The sequence below is a fragment of the Thermothelomyces thermophilus genome, chromosome 1 (assembly GCF_000226095.1).
Source record: "Thermothelomyces thermophilus ATCC 42464 chromosome 1, complete sequence".
Classification (NCBI taxonomy): domain Eukaryota; kingdom Fungi; phylum Ascomycota; class Sordariomycetes; order Sordariales; family Chaetomiaceae; genus Thermothelomyces; species Thermothelomyces thermophilus.
Window position 1 is genome coordinate 6,169,138 of NC_016472.1, and position 24,390 is coordinate 6,193,527.

The 24,390-nt window shown below is 57.9% G+C and overlaps 7 protein-coding genes across 7 annotated transcripts; 2 read left to right on the forward strand and 5 right to left on the reverse strand.

The window, feature by feature from the left end:
- Window positions 1–3,449: 3,449 nt before the first annotated feature.
- Window positions 3,450–5,984, forward strand: MYCTH_2137239 (uncharacterized protein; the record flags this gene model as incomplete). Its single annotated transcript, XM_003659800.1, has 4 exons — window positions 3,450–4,480; window positions 4,573–4,659; window positions 4,735–4,798; window positions 4,864–5,984. Exons 1-4 carry the CDS (start codon window positions 4,055–4,057, stop codon window positions 5,982–5,984), a joined length of 1,698 nt encoding a protein of 565 aa, XP_003659848.1. The 5' UTR covers window positions 3,450–4,054.
- A 1,899-nt stretch (window positions 5,985–7,883) lies between these two features.
- MYCTH_2297331 (uncharacterized protein) lies at window positions 7,884–9,479 on the reverse strand. Its single transcript, XM_003659801.1, has one exon. It carries the CDS (start codon window positions 9,257–9,259, stop codon window positions 8,093–8,095), a length of 1,167 nt encoding a protein of 388 aa, XP_003659849.1. The 5' UTR covers window positions 9,260–9,479; the 3' UTR covers window positions 7,884–8,092.
- A 1,272-nt stretch (window positions 9,480–10,751) lies between these two features.
- Window positions 10,752–13,523, reverse strand: MYCTH_2297332 (uncharacterized protein). The gene has a single exon (XM_003659802.1). It carries the CDS (start codon window positions 13,468–13,470, stop codon window positions 10,960–10,962), a length of 2,511 nt encoding a protein of 836 aa, XP_003659850.1. The 5' UTR covers window positions 13,471–13,523; the 3' UTR covers window positions 10,752–10,959.
- Window positions 13,524–13,702: 179 nt separating this feature from the next.
- Window positions 13,703–14,674, reverse strand: MYCTH_2089248 (uncharacterized protein; the record flags this gene model as incomplete). Its single annotated transcript, XM_003659803.1, has 3 exons — window positions 13,703–13,975; window positions 14,085–14,509; window positions 14,602–14,674. 3 exons carry the CDS (start codon window positions 14,672–14,674, stop codon window positions 13,835–13,837), a joined length of 639 nt encoding a protein of 212 aa, XP_003659851.1. The 3' UTR covers window positions 13,703–13,834.
- Window positions 14,675–15,053: 379 nt separating this feature from the next.
- On the forward strand, window positions 15,054–16,250 carry MYCTH_2115401 (uncharacterized protein; the record flags this gene model as incomplete). Its single annotated transcript, XM_003659804.1, has 4 exons — window positions 15,054–15,080; window positions 15,138–15,262; window positions 15,318–15,671; window positions 15,734–16,250. 4 exons carry the CDS (start codon window positions 15,054–15,056, stop codon window positions 16,248–16,250), a joined length of 1,023 nt encoding a protein of 340 aa, XP_003659852.1.
- Window positions 16,251–19,495: 3,245 nt separating this feature from the next.
- On the reverse strand, window positions 19,496–20,902 carry MYCTH_2297337 (uncharacterized protein). The gene has a single exon (XM_003659805.1). It carries the CDS (start codon window positions 20,818–20,820, stop codon window positions 19,720–19,722), a length of 1,101 nt encoding a protein of 366 aa, XP_003659853.1. The 5' UTR covers window positions 20,821–20,902; the 3' UTR covers window positions 19,496–19,719.
- Window positions 20,903–21,664: 762 nt separating this feature from the next.
- MYCTH_2297338 (uncharacterized protein) lies at window positions 21,665–24,196 on the reverse strand. Its single transcript, XM_003659806.1, has 3 exons — window positions 22,029–24,196; window positions 21,885–21,963; window positions 21,665–21,825 (listed from the first exon to the last, which is right to left on the reverse strand). The coding sequence occupies exons 1-3, from the start codon at window positions 24,122–24,124 to the stop codon at window positions 21,757–21,759; spliced, it is 2,244 nt and encodes a 747-aa protein (XP_003659854.1). The 5' UTR covers window positions 24,125–24,196; the 3' UTR covers window positions 21,665–21,756.
- Between the last annotated feature and the right edge of the window lie 194 nt (window positions 24,197–24,390).

Below are 24,390 nucleotides of genomic sequence, written 5' to 3' on the forward strand. Positions count from 1 at the left end.
GGTCCGGTTTAGTGGACACTAGCGTGCTCGGGTTGGTTGGCGTTAGTTGGCCCTTCCTACGCACCACTTCCCACGGCACGCCAATCTATGCTCGAACTCAAGCGACTTTTTTACACTGGCACTGCAAACTATGCCCAGCGCCGAGCACCACCTCCTTGGCAAACACGAATCGGATGCAACGACCGCACGAGCATCCACATAGGAGCATCCACATCTTTCGACCAAACTTGGGCTCCGTTACATTGCCAAAATAACCACATGATGCCAAGCAGTGTCCGTTCCCACTCCACGCGCACGCTGATATAACTTACTGTACTGGTATACTGGCAGTGAAGAGCACAATGGTTGTTATCAGATGCTTCCCTGTCGTATCTCTCGACTATCTCAGAACAGGCCTTGAGCAACGTTAGTCGAAACAAGTTTCCCAATATTGCGGTGTCCTTTGTCCTTGATAAGAACGTCCTCGAGACGAGAAGTGAAGAAGCGGCACTTACCCTTCCCACTGGAAACCACGGTACTCTACTAGTCTATACAGTACCTTGGTATGTACGACACACTCCACACAGGAAAGGTGAGCGATGGTTGTTGAATCTTACGTGTGTATTTTTAGCAAAGCTGACTCTGACGTAGTATGGTATTTAAGGTGTAATCACGTCACTGCGTGGACACTACACGCACGCAGTTCTAGAGGACACAGCAACACAGTCTTCGAGGAGGCCCCTCAGGGCACGTTTCCTCCCTTTCAATTTTCAACAGGCCCTTCCAACACCGGACCCCACAGGGGTGTACTGCGTACCGTAAGCTTGGGACAACTCGAGCCAATCAACAGATGACGACGGATGCGCAGCCTTCGAGGAGTCCTCACAGTTAGTTCCCCCAGACCTAAAACTCGGTTGATGAGCTAACACAGATCTCGTTAGCGGGGGCGCATCCACTTACACCACTCCATGCCATGCGCGTCAGACTTCCGCCTTGGCATTGTGACGATTGTCGTGCAACGGACATCCTTCCAGCCCGCAAGTGCCCGCCTCTCCGGCTCGGGGCGCCATGCCCTCGCAAGTCTAACTACACTTGTAGAGGCGTATCGCGGGCGGAAGAGATCTACAATGCGCAGGAGAGCGAGCCTCGCATGATCCATGCACAAACAAGTTTGATCATGGGAGAAGACCGCGCAGCCATTGCCCGCGGCACCTCGAAGAGCATGACGCTTCTTGAGAAATCAAATGTGGCACAACAACCCCTGAAGAAATACCATGGCGTAGAAATGCGGCGGGCAATACTCAGCTTGAAATAAGCCAAAAGAACTCACATAAGACGGACGTAGGGGCTCATAAACGAACAGGAATTGTCGGTTTAATTGCTCGACCACCGGGCGCGCCTCTGGGAAGCAAGGTTCGGAACCGAAAGCAAGAAACCTTGCCGTCAAGTCGCTTCCAGGAACGCTCTCTCGGCACCCGTTGGTTCACGCATAGGGGAAAGGGGTGTTCGGGAAGGGAACATGTTTGAAGGGGGGGACACTCTCCAATGTACCGAGTGGGTGTAATATACAGATAGCACCAAGATAGCTGACCCCGCCAAAGCAGCCTCGACGTCGCCATGACCCCGGAGGCCCTCGAGCAGGAAGACCAGGCGGTGGTATGTTAGCGACTATTCTCTCTGTAAACCCCCGAATTGCATCTTCCCTCGGGGGTTGGTGTGTGTACTGTACTGCAACTATCCGAACTGCTCTCCTGACGGCATTAGACACCAGGGAGCTGTCTCGCTGGGCAACTTCATCTCAGGGCGCCAGGCGGGGAACCTTTTGGAACTGCAGCTTCGGACCAACAACAGCAGCGGAGTGGCGCCTGACTTCCAGGCTGCTGAGCTCACACCCCCGTTCCAGGACCCCTCCCCCCCTCCCCCCCTCCCCTGCAGCTCCCCAGAAAATGGAGACCTTGCTGTGGGACCCGGCAGGCGACGCTAATCACAGATAGTGTAATGTAATCCGTACAACTACACAGTACCCTACACTAGTGTACGGAGTACACTACGAAACCCCCGCCGTTTCCCACATGCGCAGGGCACACAAAAATCGCGAGCTGGTGTTGGCTGGGCCAAAACTTCGAATCCGGTGTACAGTATCCATAATTACTCCGGAGCGCACACTTGCACATAGGGAGGTTCAGTGCTTCATGGACCCCTCAAGCTAGCCACTTGACACAGCAGGGAGGAGGTACCTTGGTCACTAAGGGAGGTTACTGAAGCACTATTGCGGAGGTGCTGAAAGCGGAGTGCTCGGTTGCATCTTCGTAGCACCGCAAGAGGTTCGAAGGACGGAGTGCGGATTACTCTCCACGCAACCTCCATCAAGTCAGGGTGGAAGAAGACATTGGCAGACGGGCTCGTTTGGAAAGCGAGCAGGGGGTGGCCCGCGACGGCAGGGCTGTGGAGCTGCCAACGGAGAGACAACTCATGGGAAAACGGCAGTGGGTCGGCGGAGCCTGCCGCGCACTAGCAGGCCAGGGCCCTGACCCCAACCGGGGACGGGAGTCGACGGCGTCGGGGAAGCTTGGTCCCGCCAGCGATCAGTTCGGGGTGCACACCCACGTCCAGCCAGGATCAAGGTGCGATCGGAGCCGAGCATGACAGGATTGCATCACAAAGCCACGACAGGATGCGCATTAATGTGCATACAGGACGCGGTCTACACTACAGTGTCCCATGCGTATGCACTCCTTTTGAATAACCTAAGGTACCAAGTCGAACTCTCCCGCCCGGGGGGGGGGGAAGAGGGGAGAGGGGCCAGACCGCCAATCCTTGTCTCACAGCGAGCCGGCTTCTCGTCGTCAACGGCAAGGTTAATAAAGGTTGCTCATTGGGCGCAGGTCGGCAACCTGGACGTGACTGCGTCGTAGCGTTGTAGCGTGGTAGGACGGACCAGTGCGTCTACCAAGCAAGGTAGTAGTGTAAGGCCGGCTGGACAGTGAGCCGGTCTGTATGTATGCATTGTATGTACAGTACGGTACTCCGTTGAGTAGGCACCAAAGTACTATGTATGGAAGTCAAGGCCAGGGATCTGATCGATTCCCCATTTTTGTTTTATGTTGTTTTATTTTGTTTTTTTATTTCCCGCAGACGAGACGGGACTGGGCAGGCATTGTTGTGGACTTTGAATGCCCGAGTGCCGCAGACGACCATCGCGGGCCCGCAAGTCATTGAACAGCAGCCACCACAACGGAGGGCGGTTGCCAGGCTCCAGCAAGAACCCGAAGCGGCAACAGCAATGCATCCCGGCTCGCATCAATTCATGAAGTGTCCCCACCTCAACAGGTTGGAGTCTTGGGTCGAGCCTTCTCTACCTCACACTACCCGTCGCTCGCACAAGCGTACTAGTACATAATAATTGTTCCTTCCGGCCCTCGCTGCTTTCTCGCTCTTCATCATCGCCGCCCTGCCCGGCTCCTCGTCGCCCATCCTTTCCCGTCTTTCCTTCCATTCTTCTTCTTCTGCATTTAAAGTTCCTTTTGCGGCACACACTGCCTGACCGGAGGAAGTTGGGATTTCGACACCCCAGTGCGTTCCCTCATCGTGGTCCCGTTTGCATCTGTTTTCTCAAGTCGGCCCGTTGTCCCCGTGGCTCGCCCGTTTGCGCCCATATCCCTATAACTCGTTTGTCTGTCGGTGGGCGGCTGTTGCTACCGGCGGGTTACTTGTGATTCACTGGTCGGTTGGGAACCCACAGGATCTGGGACAGTACATACAGCCGACTCGGCTGGCGTTACCACATCTCCACTCCGACTCCCCGCAGTGGGCAGATAAAAAAAAGACATCACTCCTGCCGCCTGCAGGTGTGTCCAGAGTTGTTGGTTGCCGGTGCTCCTCGTGAGGTACTGCCACTGGGCGTTCGATGCTGAGGCATCCGGACAAGGCAACTGCGAGTTTCTTGCTGTTCCGGTGTGCACACATGCTCCAAGCACGACTCCACACGCTGAATTTCGGCACGCTTTCCGGCTCCGTTCTGACACGCTAAAAAGACCACCACCCACTGGCACGGCTCCGCATCCCTCTCCCCGGCATGTACCAGCCTGAACCAACGTCATTTCTCCAGTTGTCGACCGGCTTTGCGATCCCGCAGAGCTTTCCTGACTACGCCTTCGACGAGATCCAGTTACGCTTGAGTGACGGGCGAGGCGCCACTGCGGCAGGCGCTGGCGGCAACACGGCGAGTGCACTGCTCTACGAGACCCATCTGTTCAACGCCGCCAATAGCGCCGTTGTCGGCCCCGCACCCTCGGCCTCGGGCTCCTTCGACTTTCACCTCAACCCGCCGTCATCGGCAACCACCGCCGCCGCCGCCGCCGCTGCCACCGCCGCCACTGTGACTGTCGCCGCGCCGCCTCACCCCCAATCTTCGATACCAATCTCGCTCAAGATGGAAACGCACCCCGACGACCTTGCTGTCCAGGAGGCCGCCGCTCGGGAATACCAGCCACAGCTCGTGGTACGTGTTATCCTCTGCCCCAATGTTAAGAAGGGGGGAAAGAAGGGGAGTGAAAGTTCACCAGCGCTAACAATGCCCCGCGCTGCACTTAGGGACCCCTCGTCGGCGAAAAGACGCCGAGTACGGTGATCATGGAGGAATATGCCAAGGCCGACCCGATATACATACAGAAGACGATGGTGGGAATTCCCATGCACCGTCCGTCATGATGGTTCAGCTTGTTGACCGCTGACTGACTGGCCTCTCCATCTCAGGTGTTGCCTCAAACATACACGCATTACCGGCCCATCCAAGGAGATGGAAACTGCGGCTGGCGGGGTAAGTCATACATTGCTGTGCGCTGCAGAGGGTGTCGGATTTCCCTCGCTGATTCCGAGAGGCAGCAATTGGCTTCGGCTACTTCGAGACCCTGGTCAAGCTGGGCGACAAGGCCCGCATCGAAGCCGAGAGGCAACGGCTGGAGGGGTTGAACGCCCTCATCGAGAACATCGGCCAGTTTTCGCCCTATGTGTTCCAGGACTTCGTCGAGGAGACCTTGAATCTCCTGCAGAAGATCGCAGGCCTGTCTGGCCACAAGGAGCAGGCAATGACGGCGCTGCAGGAAGCCTTCAACACGCCAGAGGTCTCCAACTCGATCGTCTATCACTTTAGGATGCTGGCCAGCTCGTACCTCAAGGGCAATCGGGAGGCATACGGCGCCTTCATCACCGGTGACGACGCCGGTGTCGACGGCTATTGCCAAAACGTGCTTGAGCGTCACAATGTCGAGATCGACCACCTAGGACTGGTCCTGCTGGTCAACGTGCTCCTGAAGGACGCTGGATTCGTGCTCGAGGTAGCCTATCTCGACCGGAGCCCCGGGTCCGAGGTTAACACATATCGTTTCCCCGAAGAGGCCAACGGGCGTCTTAGTTCGGAGCTGGGACCCATCATTCACCTTCTCTACCGCCCAGACCATTACGACATCCTGTACGCTCCCGAACCGGTCAATCTGCAGGTCCACCGCGTGGCCGGCTTTTCGCAGAGCTACCAGATCCAGAGCACGCCCATGGCCATGCAAAACTTTGGTTCGGTCGACATGCAAACGCTATCACTCATCCCCGGGTTCGGTGCCCCCGCGACGGGTCTGGCGCCCATTCTGGACACTACCCCGTCCCCGCTCAGCACATACAGCCCAAGCCCTGTGTCACCATGGCCCTATGTGGACACATTACAGCAAGCAACCCCGGCACCGTTGCCAGTCCCAACTCCGGCGCCGGCACCAACACCGGCCCCGGCGCAGCAGACGCACCCGCTACGGTTCAGCGAGTACTGCCAGCTTCGCGAGTACGTCGACAACAACACGTGGCGGGAGCCGGCGCTGCAGACCACGACATTCAAAAATAGCCATTTCAATGTGGCGCACTACAACAATCCCAACTTCCAGCCGGAAGAGTACAAGCCAGGAGCCGACGACCACGATACGCCGCCGCGGGTCAGCGGCCGCAAGCGAGGCAGTGTATAAACGGAGCCGCAAGACGGCTGGCTGTGCCAACCAGGATCCACACCATCACCTGCGAAGCCAGAGTCTGGTAACGGTCGGAGGATGTAATACCGGAAACGAACAAGGAGTTGGAAGATGCTTATAATGAAGATATCACGATTTGTTTTTGGGTTCGAGCCCTCGGGCGTCTCTTTACCCCTCTCCGTGGTGCTTTGGTCGGCGGTATCGAAGCGAGAGGCCTCCCCAGACGGGGCCGTGCCCTTCGCCGTCACTCAGACGAGGGTCCAGAAGCAGGCTGGGCATTCGCCGTGCAGGGCCTTCCTGTCTGCAGCATATCTGGAGCATCGCCGTTGGGCCCGGCGAAACGATGAAACGGCAGGCGATGACGGGTTGGTTTTGCTGACACTCAGTGATATCTCAACTTGTCCTGCACTAACTGTTACGGTATATGGTGTTCATGGATGGAGAGTCAATGGGCCATTTATTTTTTTTTCTCGCTTGTTTCTCCTCTCAATGACTCGCTTTTCGTCTTGAACATTGCATCTGCAAGCGGTGGCGTGACGGGTTCATAAAGGGGTTGAGGGGAAAAGGAAGCACGAGAGCCAGGCCGAGATCGGCAAGCCTGCATGGAAAAGCTTTGGAGAGAAGAGATCTCAGAGAACAAAGTAATTGCGGCGTGTCAATTCGAATGCGCCGGTAACAGGTATGCTTGATGAAGTGTCAGATATGGCTGGTTTGGTACCGCAGTCTACGGTTGGCCAATTGCGAGTGATCGACCTCGGGCGGGTGGGGACGAGAGCGTCGCCGTGCTCTGCGCCGCCCTTGGGCGATGGCTTCGGAGGGTGGCTGTCAATGGCACGGTATATATTAGCCAAGTAACCACTACTACTGGAATTTGGCTCGGACGAGGCTTTAGCTTGGTTTCATGAGACGAGATACGGATGAATGGAATACCTGACCTTGGCCGTTTGGTGCCACAAACAAACCGGTCTCCATGTTCTAGCCTCTGCAGAACAAGATGAACGGCCAGCGGCGATACATTGACGCATCTCAAACCCGACTCGACGACGCCTGGGATGCCGTACAACTCTTACGTTTCTAAAAGTCGGTTGGAGAATTGAATAGCTTTCGCTGTCGACTGTCTTGCCTCCAAAAGAGGAAGGATCGACAGGCCAGAAACTAGTGTAAATGCCCCGTTGTTGAGCAGTTCATGCAGCAGCAGAGACAAACCGAGCGTTATTATTGTGTGGCAGAACTTTTCAAGCAACGCAGTCTTACAACACATAACGTTAACAATAATGTACGGAGCGGGTATTAGCGTACGGAATTCGCATCTGCCCGCTAGGGTAGGGAGCAACTTGTCGATATACATACATACTCCGTACCGTACATACCGTATTCTGTTTCATTCATTTTGCGGTGTGTTTACGGATGTGCGAATCTGTTTATGTACGGATTACTGTACAGTGCATTCCTTAGTGTATGGACCTACAACTACATAGTTATAACCATGTATGCAAGGGGCCATCGGTCTCAGCTCCGAGAGTTGCGTCGCCGCGGTGGAGCGACGTCAGGGAACCCCAGCAGAAGACCAGCAGCGACACCGCATGGCAAAGGCGCTAGTTATCAGCTCGGATGTTGGTGCTTGTGCTGCGCCGCTTTACACTAAGGTGGCCGAGCAAGGGGTGCCGTACCCCTTAGTGTAGTGTACTACGGTACGGAGTAATCCGTACATACACCCCTCCCTGGGGGTTGGGGATTGGCCAAGCTTGGACCACATCTGAAAGCGAAGGGTGAGAGCGGTGAGAGCCCAGATCTGGACATTTTGAATGTGGCCCTGAATATCGAATCTACCCTATGTGCCTATAGTATGTGTACTTCGTAGTAGCTGTGCAGTTATCGTACTTGTACGGAGCACATACATACACATCTAAGTCCCTTACCAATGCAGGTATTTTGAAAGATACTCGATGCACCGTACGCTCTTCCTAGGTTATAATTATATAATAATAATACAAGATATTACAGCAGCGGTTGTTGTCCTTTCACAAAGGGATCTTAAGACACTTGACGTCGCCGCAGTCCCATCATCCATGGGTGGCGCTCCATCTGTTAGTGTACGGCGGGTTTCACCTCCCGCCGAGCGCGTGCCTCATCCGCCGCAGATACGCCCTCTCCTCTTCCAATACCTCCTCCTCCTCCTCCTCCTCCCCTTCCTCCGCCGACTCACCGCCCCGTTCCCCCGACAACGACGACGACGACGACACCAGCTCCTCCATCAGCCGCAGCACCTCCTCCTCCCCGACCACCTCCACCAGGCCGCCCTCGTCGCCAGACCCAGACCCAGACCCAAGCCCGAGCCCAAGCCTCTCGGCCAGCTCCTCCGCCCAGGCATCCGCCACCATCCTCTCCGTCCCGCCGCTGCTCGCGGCCGGAGCTGGCGACTGTTGTTGCTGTTGCTGCTGCCCCGCGATGGAGGTCACTCCGCGGCCCTGGAGCCCGCAGGCGACAAAGCGCGCCCACGGGTTGGCCGCCTCCTCGTCCTTCTTCTTGTTGTTGTTGTTGTCCGGGACGACGGGCCCGGGGCGCTGCTCGGGCATGGCGACGTTGATGGCCGTGCCGAGGGCGGTGACGTGCCTGCGCAGGTGGACGCCGAGGGCCGCGATCTTGGCCAGCGCGCCCGTGTCCGTGGCCGAGGCGGCGGCGGAGCAGGTGGCGGCGGCGGCGGCAGGGCCATCCTGGTCTGGTGCTCCTGGTGGTTGTCCTGCTGGTGATGACGGCAGCACCACCCAGACGCCCGGGTCGTCGGTGGTGAAGGCGCGGATGCCGAAGAGGGCGCGCAGGGTGGCGATGGTGGTGGACTCGAGCAGGCGGGCGTAGCACCTGACCGTGTAGTTGCGGTGGCGCGGCGACCGCAGGTCCAGCACGGGCCAGAGCACGATCTGGCCCGGCCCGTGGTACGTCGTCAGGCCGCCGCGGGGCGAGTGGACGAGACGCGGGCGGAAGGAGGCGCCGCCGTCGTCTGGCGATGGGAACGGGGATGGGATGTGCAGCGGCGCGGTGAGGCGGGCGGCCTCGGAAGGGGTCAGGGGGGCGGTCTGGCGGCGGCCGAGGGTGAAGATGGGCGAAGGGGTGAAGGAGATGAGGGTGGGCGGTGGCTGCCCGGTCGACGAGCCGTCCTTGAAATCGAGGTGCTGGCGCCGGAGGTGCTCTTGCACGCGGCTGGCCAAGCTGTATGGGACGTAGTCCGGGTGGATGCTCGGGAGGTGCAGGTGCCGGAGGCGGAGCGGGGCCATCGTGGGCCGGGGGTCGCCGACCGTCCCGGGCTGCCCCGAGTTGCCGTCCGGTCGGGGGCTAGGATTCGGGAACAGATGCCGTAGGCCGCCGTGGGCCACCGCGACGTTGTGGCGAGTTTGGTTTAGTGGGTGTACGTATGTGGGTACACACACACAAGCTGCACGGAGTACGGAGTAGAGTAGAAGCAGAGTAGAGTAGAGTAGTGTAACCCCACTGTACACTACACCACGCTAGAACCGCTCTTCAAGCACAACAACCCGGAACTGCGCTCCGAACTGCGCTCCGAACTGCGCTCCTGGGTCCGCGTTCTTTTCCTTGTTTCGGTCCGGGATCGAGTTGGACAATGACTACCAGGGATGGATGGATAGAAGGGTGCACATCAATCAGCTCCCGTCCCGCGTTCCCTCTCTCTCCACCCTCGAGGGAGCCGACTACACTAGCGTAGTGTACTGTAGTGGACGCTACTGTGTATCGTAATCCGTAGTGCGTAGTTAGTATAGTGCGCTGTGTCAGTCGCCCCAGCCCGTGTCTCAGCCCAGAGACTCGTTAATTTCGATGGTGCTCCTTTGATTTTAGGTGTCGTTTCTCTCTCGCCCGTCCTCCGTTGCGGAATGACCGTTGGTGTACCGAGTCGCTATTCGAGCACGGTGCTTTCGCTCCGTCCCGACAGACTCTTCCCCCCATGTTATTTCTTTATTTTTTAATTTTTTTTTTTTCTGCGCGCGGTGGAGCCAGCAAAACCAACGGATAGCGGCCGCCTTTCAGACTGGAGTCGGCATGGGCCAGGCCCAGACAGAATAAGCCCCGCAGCGGCAGAGGCCGCGCCCGCGGGTCCTTGCGGAAACAACATCTGTGCCCGTGCCGGTTGGGGTGGAGACACGGGATTGTCTCGCCGCCTCCATAAAAAAAAATTCAAAAGTTTTTTACCTTGATTGTGGGCATGCAAAGGCCTGCGACACCACATGAGTGAGGGCCACACGAAACGCGAGAAACTGGCGCAATGCAATGCAACGTTCCCAGCGCCGGCAGTGGGAAAATCCGAGACTTCTGTGACGAAAGGCTCAGTGTGGAGGAGCGAAGGTTAGGGAGGGAAAGTCCGTCTATTGGTCTACACTCCTATTGATCCGTCTTACGCTGGGCGTAACCTTTCGAAGGAACCCAAGGAAGCCCGGGCAGGGATTCGAATGCAAGGACGGACCCCCGCATGCACGAGATGGAGGACTGCCGGCGCAGGGCCAGGAGTGAGGCCGGTTCGACAAACGGGCCGGGGGGAATCGACACATTTTTTTACCTTGGTACTCCAAGGTGCGGGATACTCGTACCCAAGTAACTACTATGATACACCGAGTCACGCAGCACGCTACCCTACAATTAGTGTAATGTACTCGTACTGTATGTACATATATACACATACATGTGTATTTTGCTAGTAATTTCTAGCGTGCAATTTCCTTGGATCGACCGATCTGCTTTCCCTTCAGAGGCTGGAGTGCGAAATGGAGGCTGCTGATGGGGTGGAGGATTGGAATTGAGCATTGGAGCTCAAGGTGGTCGGCGACCGGCGGGTGTCATGGGCTAGTTTATTGTACATACATACATGCATACATATGTGTACTGTGCGTACAGTTGCAGTACTGTACATGGTGAGATGTTGTTACAGAGGTCTCGCACGACCCAGAGTGTAGTATACAGTCTTCCCTCACCGCCCCCCGCGCATAAACTCGGCATCCTCAATGTCATCCGGGTCCTCAATCTCGTTGGCGCCCATCTTGTCCATCAGGTCGTCCAGCTTGACCTTCCTGCCGCCCTTGGTCCGCCTCTCGGGCGGCGCCCGGCCACCAGGATACCTCTCCCTCGCCCCTAAGACGCCGAGCTGAGGGTGCACGTTGATATCGACAACCTTGGGTTTCTTGCTGTTCGCGGCCGCCGCTTCCCGGGAGCGCACGCCGCCGTCGCCCGGGTCGACGCCGCCCTTTCCGAGCCGGATATTGCGTGCGGTCCGCGTCTTGGCGCCGAGCGCCCACAGGTCGCCCCAGGCCGCCTTGCGGGCGTCGTGGTACGCCTGCTTGGAGAACGACTTGGGCACCACCCACCGCTCGATCTGGCCCGCCGGCGTGCACAGGTCGAGCGTGACGTGGCCGCGCCGCTTGAGCGGGGTGAGAATGTTGCGCGGCAGCGAGAGCGGGTGCGGCGGCCCGCCCGACTTGTCTTCGTAGCCCTTGAACGCCCTGTCCGCCGCCTCCTTGCCTTGGAGGAACGAGCCAGGCTCCGGCTGGGCGCCCCTGCGCACGGCGATGTAGCTGAACTGGATGTCCTCGTGGCTGCGGTGCGAGGCGCCGAGAACCTTCTGCAGGAATGGCGGCCGGATGTAGCGCTGGGTGAAGTGGCAGAAATCCTTGCGGCCGTGGCTGAGGCCGGGCGTGAGGTACATCGGGCACTTGGTGTGGTTGGTGCAGGGCGCGACGATCATGCCGGGCTCTCTTACCCGCTCCGTCGCCGGCTGAATCTCCTCGCTGCGCGGCTGCGGCGCAGGCGGAATGATGAACTCATCGAGGATGCGGTCGCGTACGTTAGCCACCGCCTCGAAACCGCGCGGGTGTCCTTTCTCCAGCATGATGAGCACGCCGCCTTCGGGCGAAAGCATGCTCCAGAGGTTGTCCAACAGGTCCTTGCGCTTATACTCCTTGTCGAGAGGCATCAGCATGTGCGATGCAATGATGACATCGAACACCTTGCGCGGCGCAGGAGCGCCGCCAGAGTCGAGCTTTCGCTCGGATCCCTCGATCGAGTGGATGTAGTCTGGTAGCCGGGGGAGGAAGGTCGTGTTGTGAAGGAACCGCGAAATGCGGTGACGGAGATTGTCTGAGCCCACGACCACAGTTCTCTTGCCGGGCGGGTGCTCGCCCTTGACTTCTCCCTTCTCGCGGAGGACATCCCATCCGGCCTGGAGCACATCCTGCCACGCTGCTAACCCGGCGCCGCCGGCGCCGACGTCGAGCACCCGAGGGCCCTTTCCGTCAGGCCGATTGATTAGTCCCCTGAGCCACTCCTCACCGAGGCGCTTGCGCACCTCGACCAGGACGCTCATCACCGACGCGTACAAGCCCGGAAGGATGGTGGCAAGGTAGGCATCCGCCTCGATCTCGGACATCCTGTGATGCCCGGCCTCCAATGCGATACCCCTCTGCGGGTAGTTGCCCCTGAACTTGGGTGTTCCCACGCCGTAGGGGAGTCCGGGACCGCCCAGCACGCGTTCTGCCGTCTCCTTGATGTGCGTAATGTCGGTTCTGCCGAGCAGCTCGGTAATTGGTTCGACAAAGGTCGGCTTTGGGAGCTGCAGCGTGCTGGGGAAGGTCCTGAACTGTCCCATCCGCGTGTACTCGTGCAGCCGCGAGCCCCGAGGTTCCTGGAAAACGGCATCGGGCTCTCCTTGGTCCTCCTCGATTTCCTCTTCCTCGCGGGGCTCCTCCTCCTCGATGATGTTTTCTTCTTCGTGGACCTCTTCGGCTGGCTGCAACGACGCAGCCTCGAAATCGCGCTGCAGCTTCAGCAGCGCGTCGTACTCGCGTTGGTTATTAGCCGTCGCTTGGAGATAGTCGATCTGGCCCCCGCTGTCCTGCCCAAGCGCGCTCGCTAGCTCCAATGCTCCAGCTTCGTCGCCATTCTCTGGAACAGTGTCCTCTTTTACACCCTCCGACCGTATAGCCCTTGAGCGATCCAGGATATACTCGACCTCCTCCAAGGTGCCGTGCTCCGTCTCCCTCAGCAAAGCATGCTGCTCAGGCTCCTGTCCATTGGGAAACGGAATTCCGACATCTTCCGGGCGGGTCTCACGGATAGGTGGTCCGTATAACCTCTCGTAGACCTTGTATTCCTCGGGCGTCAGGTAGTTGGCGGGCAGCGTGTTGCCAAACGTTTGTCTCGCCTGGCGCACGATTGTCTCGATGTCTTCTGGCGTTGGCTGTCCCGCAGTCCGTGACTCTGTAGGATCGACCCCGGTCGTCTGTTCTTGCCGAATGGGCGTGCTTGTCGAGAATTGCCTGATGGAAGTCGTTCGCCAGAGACGGGAGGCAGCGGCGCTTGATGCTGACGAGGGGCCCTGCAGCCGCCGACGAAGAATTGGCTGGGCCACCGGCCTGCTGCGCGGCAGCAAAAGGGCGTCGTAAAAGCTCAGAAGCTGTGCGCGACACCCAGGACACCGATTCTGCATTTTGCCGGCCGATAACATGCTGTTCCGCCGTTACTGTGTCGTGCAAAAACTGGGTGTCGAGAGGCGATGAAAAAAAGAGTTTCCTAGGGTCCGAGCTTACACTAGTAGACCATCTCATCTCATCAACATCCACCGCACGTGATTGCATCCCTAGTGTGGCAAACAAGAACAATAGCAACAACTTGGACAGAGCGAATGGCAAGACCAATAAATCACAGTGAACACATGAGATTGACTCGATTAGTATCGATAAAGAGAAACGTACAAAATGCATAGCAAACCTCCCTTATGCCGCTCGAAGAACGCCCTGTACTCCAAGTTTATATAAACCCCAAGCCCCAAAAAACAAAACAAAAAAAAACCATCATGAGCTGCCCAAGTCTGCCAACGTCTTGAACGCGGGGCGGCTGCCGCCAGGCCTAGTTCCGCCGCCTGCCGGTTTCGCGGCTGATGGCGCGTTTCCTTTACGGAACGGCGAGTTCTCTGCCGCCTTGTAGGGGTCGAGCTGTCACGCATGGTTAGCGATAGCACACAGCATACCACACCGCATACCAAACAGCAGCAGCAGCAGCAGCAGCACGCGGCCCGCCAGATGGGTAGAGCCAGAAACTCACCGAGAACAGCGACCAGAAGTACAGCCCAAAGAAGGCAATCAGCCCCTCCACAAAGCCCTTCAGACTCCACCCTGCGCCGACCGGCCTGGCCACGCTCGGCCGCCCGACCCCGCTGCCGCCGAGCCTGTGGCCGGTCCCGGAGAAGGCGGCGCCGCCGCCGGCGCCGGGGCCGGCGAGCTTGACGGCCTCGCCGACGGCGGCGACGAGGGCGGGCGGGTTGGCGCCCCGGATGGTGTTGATGACGGTGCCGTTGCGCAGGATCAGGAAGGTGGGCATGGCGCGGACGCCGTGCTCCTGCGCGACCTCGCCCTGGCTGTCGACGTCGACCTTGACGAAGGCGATCTTGTTCGGCTTGGCGTGCTTGGTCGCCAGCGACTCGAACGTCGGCGCGATCATCTTGCAGGGTCCGCACCAGTCGGCGTAGACTGTCGCAATGTTAATCAAGTTGCATACATACGATTCGATAGCTCTTCGAACGAACCCTCGGAGGGGGGGGGGGTTGAGCGGAGGCGCTTACAGTCAGCGATGACGATCGCATGAGAGCGGAGGGTTTGGCGCCAGTGCGCCGGTGATGTGATCTTCGTAGACATGGCTCAGGATGTCGGGGAGGTGATGGTTGTGGATCAGAGCAGGTGTCGGCGTGGAAGCTTGGAAGTTGATGGTGTCAGCGGCAGGCTCCAGAGTTAGTAGTGTACCTAAGTCACCCAGCAGCTTCGGGCAATTGAACATTGATAGTTGGCCAGATCGACTGATAAGGCCGAGGGTTAGGGTCTTAATCCGCTTAACCCCTGTAAGAGATCCGCAAGGCGGTCGAGATTTGCGAAATTCTGCCGGTCTTTCCAGCCAAAACTTCTGGGGCATCCAGAACGTGTGGATTCATTGCTCCAGCAATCGTGTTTTGGGTTCGAGCTGGGTGATTTGCCGAATAGTACCACTCTCTTGACGTTGTTTATGTGAGTGTAATTTGCTATGCCGCCATACGAGCACCAATCAAAGGTGAGTGTCCAGACAATTTGTGTGTTCAGAGCCTCGGAGAATGGCTGACACTGACAGAAACGCCGTCTGGATACCGAGGACGGCGGCGATGCGTCGAACTTCAGGGCGCCGGCCCGTTTTAGGCCAACAGTTCCCAGGGAATGGACCGTTTCGATTGCGGTGCCCACCAGCTTGATCACAGAGTACGGCTTCCGTCTTTAGCGACCATGCATCATCCACCTGCTAACTCGCATCCAGCTGCGTAACACGAGAGCAGAGGACAACCAACGTCGGTCGCGTTGCGCGTGCCCTGGCCATCTTCTCCGTCGACGAGGTTGTCGTGTATGACGACAGCCCCATGGACAAGCGCATCACCAATGCCGACCCAGATGCCTACACTGGCGATGTGGACCCGGCTCACTTCATGGATCACATCCTGAATTACCTCGAGACGCCGCCATTCATGCGCAAAGTGCTCTTTCCCCTCCATCCGAACCTGCGCTCCCAGGGTTTGCTCCCGAGTCTCGACATGCCGCACCATCCGCACAAGGACGAGTGGCTACCGTACCGAGAAGGCATGACGCTGGAAACCCCACCAAAGGGAGGGAAGGGGTAGGCTCTAACCTGCTAATCATGCACATTCCCGGGCTGCCCGCTAACGCTCAACATCTCAGCACGGTCGTGGATATCGGCATGCCCAATACTGTTACCATAGCGGAGTCGATCCCTCCCAAGACGCGGCTAACTCTCAAGATGCCGGACGACCCTCGCGGGACACCCGAGCCGGTGCACCCGACCGCACCAAGGACAGAAGGCGGCTACTTCTGGGGCTTCAGCGTGCGCAGGGCCTCGTCACTGTCCAATGTGCTTACCGAAAGCCCGTACGAAGATGGTTATGATCTGAGCATCGGCACATCGGAGCGCGGCGTGCCGCTGTCGAAAGCCTTTCCCAGCTACGAGCAGGCCGACTTCAAGCACCTGATTGTTATCTTTGGCGGCCCACGCGGCCTGGAGTACGCGGCAATGAATGACCCGCAGCTGAGCGAGATGGGCATTTCTGGCTCGAGGACCAAGGAACTCTTCGATCACTGGGTGAACGTGTTGCCGAATCAGGGCACAAGGGGTATCAGAACCGATGAGGCGTTGTTGATAGCCATGACGGGGCTACGGAGGTTGTGGGATAGCAGCTGACCCGGCTAGCATATGCATTGCAAAATCACACATACGTTTTCCAACCTTTGGGAACAGGAGCTCTCGCAGCCACCCAGAGAGCTCCAACCAACGGTCAGTGAGTACGGGCGGAAGAGGACTTCGCTATCCTTGTCGCTGATCCTAGAACTTTTGAAAGGTTGGGCAAGGGGGGGACTTGTCGGAGGGAGATAATAGCCAGGCACATGCGAGTTCGGCGTACCCTTCCCCCCAACCCCCTCTTCTTTCCGAAAGAGAACAATTAGCTCGCAATTCCTGCCTGACAGCTTCGGGTTCATCATGCATTCCCAACAGGGCGCGCTGTTCTGGGCTGCAGACGCCCGTCAGCAATAGGGACACGCCATGGCAAACCAAGGCACCACACTGCTAGCCGGTTCAACGCCGCAAGGGTTGTCGCATCACCGCCACCGTCAAGACGTTCTGTCAGTGTTAACTACGCGTCCCAAGATGCCTGGCCCTTCTGCTTCAACGGGCGGCTTACATACTTCACGCTAAGGCAGAGCGTCAACCTTGGCCGCGCCGGCGAAGATGCACAAAAAAGGAAAGGATGAACCAGCAAAGGGCCAGTGACGATCCGCAAATCTGGTGGGATGAGTTCCAGGGCGTCGGAACGTGATCCATCCGGTTGGGGCCTGGCCAGCCCACGCTTCCCATCACATCACACAGCTGCACGTGGAGGGAGAGCGCATGCAGCCTCGTTGGTCAAAAAGCGCCCTTATTAGTGTACGCCCCTTCAGCCCTTCCTCTCCCTCCCTCCCCTCCACCCCTCCCCCACACCCCCCCGGCGGAAGTCTGGACATGGATCATGTGTGACTACACTAGCTCCCAACAGCCTCCAGGGAAGGTGGATTTGGGGGGGCGACCAAGAAGAAAACGGAGCCGAAGGGTCCCTCCGAATTTAACATCCCACGAGGTCTCTCGGTTCATCCCACCGTTACGAAAACGGTTGAACACCCCGGAGCTAACTCCGACTGCGCCCATAACTGGCTCGTTGATGCAAGCGAGATACGATCATTTTACAACAGCTACTGTAACGGAACTTGACCGCTCCTCCCTTGCTCGAAGATCGCTCCCTGCAACAGCCAAGAGTCGCGCGCAACAAAAGGGCGACTAATCCGTTCAACATTGTGTACTCCGTAGTGTATGTCTGTATGAACATACATACGCTACGCTCGCAGTCCCAGCAAGCAAGGAGGGTGGCCTAGGTCAAATCCCTCTTCCGAAGGATCAAGGCTGGGCGGTCTGGGCATTGATGTCGGTGTTTGGCGAGGTGTAGATGATAGGCATCAGGGCGCATGCATACCTCGTGTTGATCGAGCTGCATTTTTATTGACCGCATCAACCATCTGCTTGGAAAAGGATCACTGCAGCATATCTGTCGGCGAAGGACGTCCATGTACCGGTACATGTTCATGGATGCACTGTACATACATTCAGCTGATGAGTTGTCGCGTTTTGTCATTTAACCGCCCAGCCGTCTGGGATTTCTTGGGTGGTCAGACAAACAAACGGTGTTACACCGCCGCCCGAACGGCTCCGTGTACCGTACCCAGCTGGTCGGTGCCACGTTGCTGCATTCTAACTGCATCCACCTGCGGAAGCGAACAGTATGTAGCGCAGCGCGCCCTGGGCCAGTAAGCAATCGCCAATTAATTATCCGAGAGTCCGAAGGAATTGAATCACAAAATTGTGCACAGAGCTGTAGTTACGGCTGCTCTCGTGTTACACAGCAGCGTGATGGACGCCCTGTTCAGGTTCTGTTCCTTGTTTTGTGGACAGAGTAGACACTCCGCTGCTTCAGTGAATCGAGTCAACCCGATCCTGCCCGCTGGTAGCCCGTGCGGTGCTTACACTCGGTGCTTGCACTGCGCGCATATGCTTTTGTGCTACCGTGGTCAAGGGAGGGGGAGGGTGGACAGAGATCAAAAGGGTGTGATGTGTCTGAGACAGGGTTCCATCATACCGGTAACATGGAAGGAGGAAAATACTTGTACGGAGTAATACTGCATACTAGAGTACATTTCAAAGGTCCATTTTATGGTACCGCTCGGGTCAGACGTCATCAGGATGTACCTATTCAAGCAGAGCTAGGGCGAAGAAAGTAAGGCCATCAACAACAAGATAACACACTTTGGCCTTCTCCTAGTCTTCAGTACAGCCGTTCCATTGTGAGGGTGTAAAGAGACTTTGTTTTGATGAAAAAAAAGTTTTTTTATAAAAAATTGAACGAAAACGGAAGTCCCAATCCTACAAGACCTCTAATTAACAAAACTCGAAGTTGAGGCTCCTAGGGCGCTCTAGACCGGTTTGTCCCATGGAAAGAAAACACTGGCAACCTCACTCTCTGAATCGGGGGAGCGACTGCATAATCACGTAGTTATTTTCCCTCTCCACTTGCGCCAGAAGCTTATGGCGCTCACTCTCTTTAAGTCGGTTGACAACTAATGTTTTGTTATCTCCTTCAAATGGCTATAAAGAGATAGGTCAAGGTAGCGATCCCTCTTTCACGAGGCCTTAAAAGCTCTCTCAATGCTATCTTAGAAAACATCCGCTCGTCGTAGGTAAAGGGCAGGTTTCAAGAATGTATAGGGTGTTGCCCTGATAAATTGGTAATTAATAGGAAGGTTGTTCATCTTTATCAGATTAATACTTAACCAGAGAAAAGAAACCAAATTAATAGTTGTCAGAGTAGTCCCCAAAGTTGTAATTATTCTCTTTTATCTCCTTCTTTCCTTCTTTCCCTCTTTTTCATTTTTGAAATCTATTTTTCTCATCCTCTTTACAGACTCAAAATTTTCGAATCAAGCAGGCATTAATAGCTATTAAAACTCCTAGCAGGAAAGCAGATCTAATTATGAACCAGATAGATCTACCAATGTTCTTCATAAAATAGTAACGAAAATGAGCTTCACTTGCAAGATTCTCAACCGCGTCGTAGCAGGTCTGACTAATAGAGGCTGTATTAATGACCAACCTTCCAAAATAACCCCAAATGTTTTGTAGCGGTTTGCTTGCGTTCTCTATCCGTCGTCTACACCAAGAACGAAATGATACGCTATGTCTTCTTTAGAATCCAGATAAGAGCATCTAATGGATGTTCGCAGCCCATGCCCAGGTTCACGGGTGCCAACCGCCCCTCTCCCGTCCACCGCTGAACTTAAGTCGAGGGGCGGGGGTCGGTGATATGTATCGTGGGAAGCAAATCTTGAAAACTTGAGATATTCATGATTCCCATCACCGTCGTCGTCGACTGCCACCGTTGAATGTCGCCTGCTACCTCGAACGCCTCGCGGTCTAGTGATGCCATGACCCTCGTGGTGAAAATAAGACTCCAATTGATGCAACCGCCACCGCCATCGCCATCGCCAGGTATCACCATCGCAACACCACCACCACCACCACCACCCCCATCGCGCCGCCACCGCCACCACCGGCCGTGGCCACCGTAACCTCAGAACTTGACATGCTTCTGCCGCGCCTCGTCGCCGCCAAGCGGGGATTTCTTCGTCTTGCCGTTGCCCTTGCCGCCGACGAAGAGCGCCTCGGCGGTGACGGTCACGGTGCCGGTGCGGGCGTCCTCGATGCTGGCGTCGATCCAGCACTTGTAGTGCCTCTTGCCCCTCTCCGACTCGGGCAGCTCCTCGTCCGGGCGGACGCGGGCGCGGACGACGTAGAAGTTGTTGGCCAGCGTCGGCTTCTTGTACTCGAGCGTCAGGCGGGCCGTCAGGCCGACGCGGCCGCCCCACTCGGGGTCCCGGAAGGCGGCGCGGCCGCAGCTCTCGTCGACGATGGTGGCCAGGCAGCCGCCGTGGACGACGCCGGGCCAGCTGGTGGTGGCGCTGCCGAAGTGGATGACGCTCACGAGCTCGCCCGTGCTCCGGTTGCAGAAGACGCGCTGGTACGCGCCCACGCCGCGCGACCCGGCCAGCGCCGAGGCCGAGATGTGCTGCGCCCGGTGCTCCGCCGGCAGCGACTCGTACGCGTCCCACCACTCCCACTGCTCCGGGTCGCCCGTCATCTGCTGCACGATCGGCAGCTTGGCCGCCTGCTCGCGGATGATTCGAATCGTGTACTCATCCTCCTCTGTATTCGGTTCCGGAGGGTTGGGGGGGGACACCAGCACGCGCACGGCGGACCCGAGGGACAGGCCGACGAGGGTGCTGGCTAGGGCGAGAAAGAGGCGGCCACGGGCCTGACGTGGTGGCCTCTTCTTCTTCTTGGTGCTCTGTTGTTCTTGTTGTTGCTCGTGGCCTGCGGGGAGGGAAGGGTCGGTCGGAGGAGGAGGAGATGGTGGTATTGTTGGTGGTGAGCCCGTCGCCGTCGGTGCTGCAGTTTTCGCCGTGGAATCGGCGGCGGATCCTCCTAACGCGGAATGCTGGCTGGGTTCGTGCCGCTGTTCTTGCCGCGTGCTCGGGGAGGTCGAGAAGGGCTGGAGGTGCTGGAACCGCGACACGAGGAGCGACGGCGTTGTTGGAGGGAATCTGGCGGGAAGCGCCGTTTGCCGGCGCCGGGCCAGCCTCAGCAGGTGGCGGTACTGTATTTTGGAGCCCATGGTTGTTGCGACTCCTCGACCAGAAGAACAATGTTTGCGGTGGTCCGGGTCCGGGTCCGGCAAGATCCAAGACTGGGTTAATGCCGGTGTCGCACAGCATGCATGGATGGGACCTGAGAACCCGCTCGGGTTAGGAAATTCGCGGCTTGCGCCGTTAACCCCCATTGGCCAATCCCCCTGTCGGCTCCTGAGCGAACTGATGTGCAGGTGTGGGGTGCCTCGGTATTTATTTAGCGTGCGGATTAGTGATAACTAGCCGTACGGAGTAGTTCACGGGGACAGTGCAACTTCAGACGGGGGGGCTCAGGAAGTCTGCGAATTAGCTCGTTAATAAGAGACGGTAAGTCGAAAGCTCGTCCTGCCACCCATTCTATGTGTGTATATACAGGTATGCACATACGTACGTAGACACCGGGCAGCAGAGCTCTTGCCGCATCAATGCATCAAAAAGAGCCGTGCTAAAAAACGTTGCACTCGGCTTTGTTCCGTACTTCCTCTGAAGAGGAAAAAGAACGTTCCTTTTTTTTTTTTTTTTTTTTTTTTTTTTTTTTTTTGGAAACCACCTGTCCGTGCTCAGGCACGTCTATCAAGATGCCAAGATGCCGTCTGAACCTGCTTGTGCCATGGCCTGCTTTGCACTTATTCATGGCACCGCGTTCTCTTTCTTTCTCGCTACATCCAGGCCTCTCGAGAGCCAGGAATTCCCCGTTTGCATACAGATATCTAGTTTTAACAGCACGCGCGAGAAGATAGGCCGATGAGCGGACACAGAATGTGTTGCAAAAATTGAATATAATAGCCAACATGCATCTCATTAACCATGCCATTGTATTGAATGATAACCTGACAAAAGGAGCTCTCCAAAAGCCGATTTCTTGCGAACGGTATCCAAGAGAGAACCCCGTAGTCCCACAGTAACCGACCCCTTGGTCGTCATCACTGGGCCGACTTGCTGCCCTCAGCGTCTTCAAAAATGACCAGAACCGTGCCGGCCTTGCAGATATCCTACTCTCGGGTTAGTAACATGATGGCTTGCTAACGTTCCGCAGTAAAGGAAGACGTACCCCTTCTTTGTGTGCTAGCCTCTTGACAACACCATTCTGTGGAGATCGAATCACCGTCTCCATCTTCATCGACTCGATACTGCAGAGTCCGGGGGTTAACATGTCTCGTTCGATATCGTCCAGGTGGAGGGCACAAGTACTCACACTACTAATGGAGCTCCCTTCTCCACCGTCTGCCCCTCGGCAACCTCATTCCTCAAGATCTTGCACGGCATGGGCGCCACGACGCTGCCCACAACCTCCTTCAGCCCCAGCGCCTTATCAAACCAGCCGGGCGGCACTAGCGTTAGCTCCGTCTTCTCACCCAGTTGGAAGATGGTCAGCTTCTCCGGAGCAGCCGGGTCCTGCACTACGGTCGACTCGATGCGCGCCATGGGGAAGAAGGAGGTGATCTTGGTCTTGGTGGCGCCAGTGAGCGACGGCTCACTGACAACGTTCTCGAACACGATGGGCGTCCGGCTGTTGTTTCGCGCGACTGACACACTGTAGAGCGCATTCCCCTGCTGGGTGACTTCCACCTGGACAACCTCGGCTTCGCTCTCCTCGGCGGCGGCGGCGGCATCGTTCCGCACGCTAAAGGCAAACTTGCGCGTGTTCTGTAGCCCCTTTTCGCCAAACCCGAGGGTGCCCCCGTGCGGTCCGGCAGTGACATTCGACTTGATCTGGGAGCTGAGAAGGCCCAACGCTGCCTGTGCAAATACTTCGTCCGACATGTGCCTCGGCTGGAAGAGCTCGTCCTTCCGGTGCTCGATGAAACCGGTTTCGACGTCTCCGTCGATGAACGCCTGGCTGCGGCACAGACGCTTGAGGAACTCGATGTTCGTGCTGAGACCAACGACCTCGTACTCGCGCAGCGCCAGCTCCAGCTTGCGAATCGCCGTCTCGCGGTCCCGCCCGCGCACGATCAGCTTCGCTATCATGCCGTCGTATGCCTCCGACACGGTGTCGCCCTCGACGAACCCAGCGTCGATGCGGACGTCGGGATCCGTCTTGGGGGTGACGAGGTGCACCAGCTTGCCCGAGTCGGGGAAGAAGCCCTTGTCGGGGTTCTCGGCGTAAATGCGGGCCTCGATGGCGGCGCCGCGCTCGAGGATACGCGCCTCGATCTCGTCCTGCGTCAGCGGCAGCCGCTCGCCGGCGGCGATCCGGAACTGCCACTCGACCAGGTCGGTGCCCGTGACCATCTCGCTGACGGGGTGCTCGACCTGCAGGCGCGTGTTCATCTCCATAAAGTAGAACTTGCCCGTGTCCTTGTCCAGGATGAACTCGACCGTCCCGGCCCCCACGTATCCGACCGCGAGGGCCGCCGTGCGCGCCTTGTCCCACAGGTCATGCCTCGTCAGGTCGTCCAGCAACGGGGCGGGGCTCTCCTCCAAGATCTTCTGGTGCCGCCTCTGCACGCTGCAATCCCTCTCGCCCAGCGCCACGCAGTTTCCGTACTTGTCGGCAAAGATCTGCACCTCGACGTGCCGCGGCCGCTCGACGTACTTCTCCACCAGCATGACCTCCCCGCCGTCCCCGAAGCTCGCCCTCGCCTCGGCGCGCGCGCTCCGCAGTTGCGCCTCGAACTCGTCGTCGCTCCGCACGATGCGCATCCCCTTCCCGCCGCCGCCCTTGACGCTCTTCAGCAGCACGGGGTAGCCGATCTCCGCCGCTCGGGCCCTCAGCTCCGCCGGTGCCTGCTCGGGGCCATGGTACCCGGGGACGCACGGCACGCCGGCGGCCGTCATGATCTCCTTGCTGCGCGCCTTGTCGCCCATGTCGGCCATGGCGCGGGCTGGGGGGCCGACGAAGACGATACCGGCCTCCTCGCAGGCGCGCGCGAACGCGGCGTTCTCCGACAGGAAGCCGTACCCCGGGTGCAGGGCCTGGATGCCGTGCTGGCGGGCAAGCTGCACGATGCGGGCGCCGTCGAGGTAGCCCGACGCGGCCGGGCCGAGGGCGAGGGCGTGTGGCGAGGACGCCTTGACGTGCTGCGAGCCCGCGTCCACGTCCGTGTACAGCGTGGTTGTGCGGATGCCCATGGCCGCCGCGGTGCGCGCGATGCGCAGGGCGATCTCGCCGCGGTTGGCGATCAGCAGCGACTTGATCGGGGTCACGGTCGTGGTGGTGTTGGAGCTGGCGGGATGGGTGGAGACCGGGCGCCGCTGGAGGAGGAATGGGGAGGACGGGGTCGGCGGCTGGGCAGTGGTGAGCGGGGTTGCCCGGAGGCGGCGTGATGTTCGTTTGAGGGACCGCATTGTGTGATGCTGGAATGGGCAGCAGCTGCAATGACTTGTGGTGGAATGAGGGAGGGAGGAAGGAGAGCAAGAGAGAGGAATTGGGAATGGAAAATCCCAGAGGTTTTGCTGCTGGTGTCGGGAAGGCAGCATACAAGGGAATACCGAGGATGCGGAACGCCGACAGTAGCCGTGGACCCCTGACTCCAGGTTCCTGAAAGTACTTCACGCTGATCCAAAACTTGAGCCAAAGCAAACTGAATGAGCCCCCGTGACCAATCCTCAAT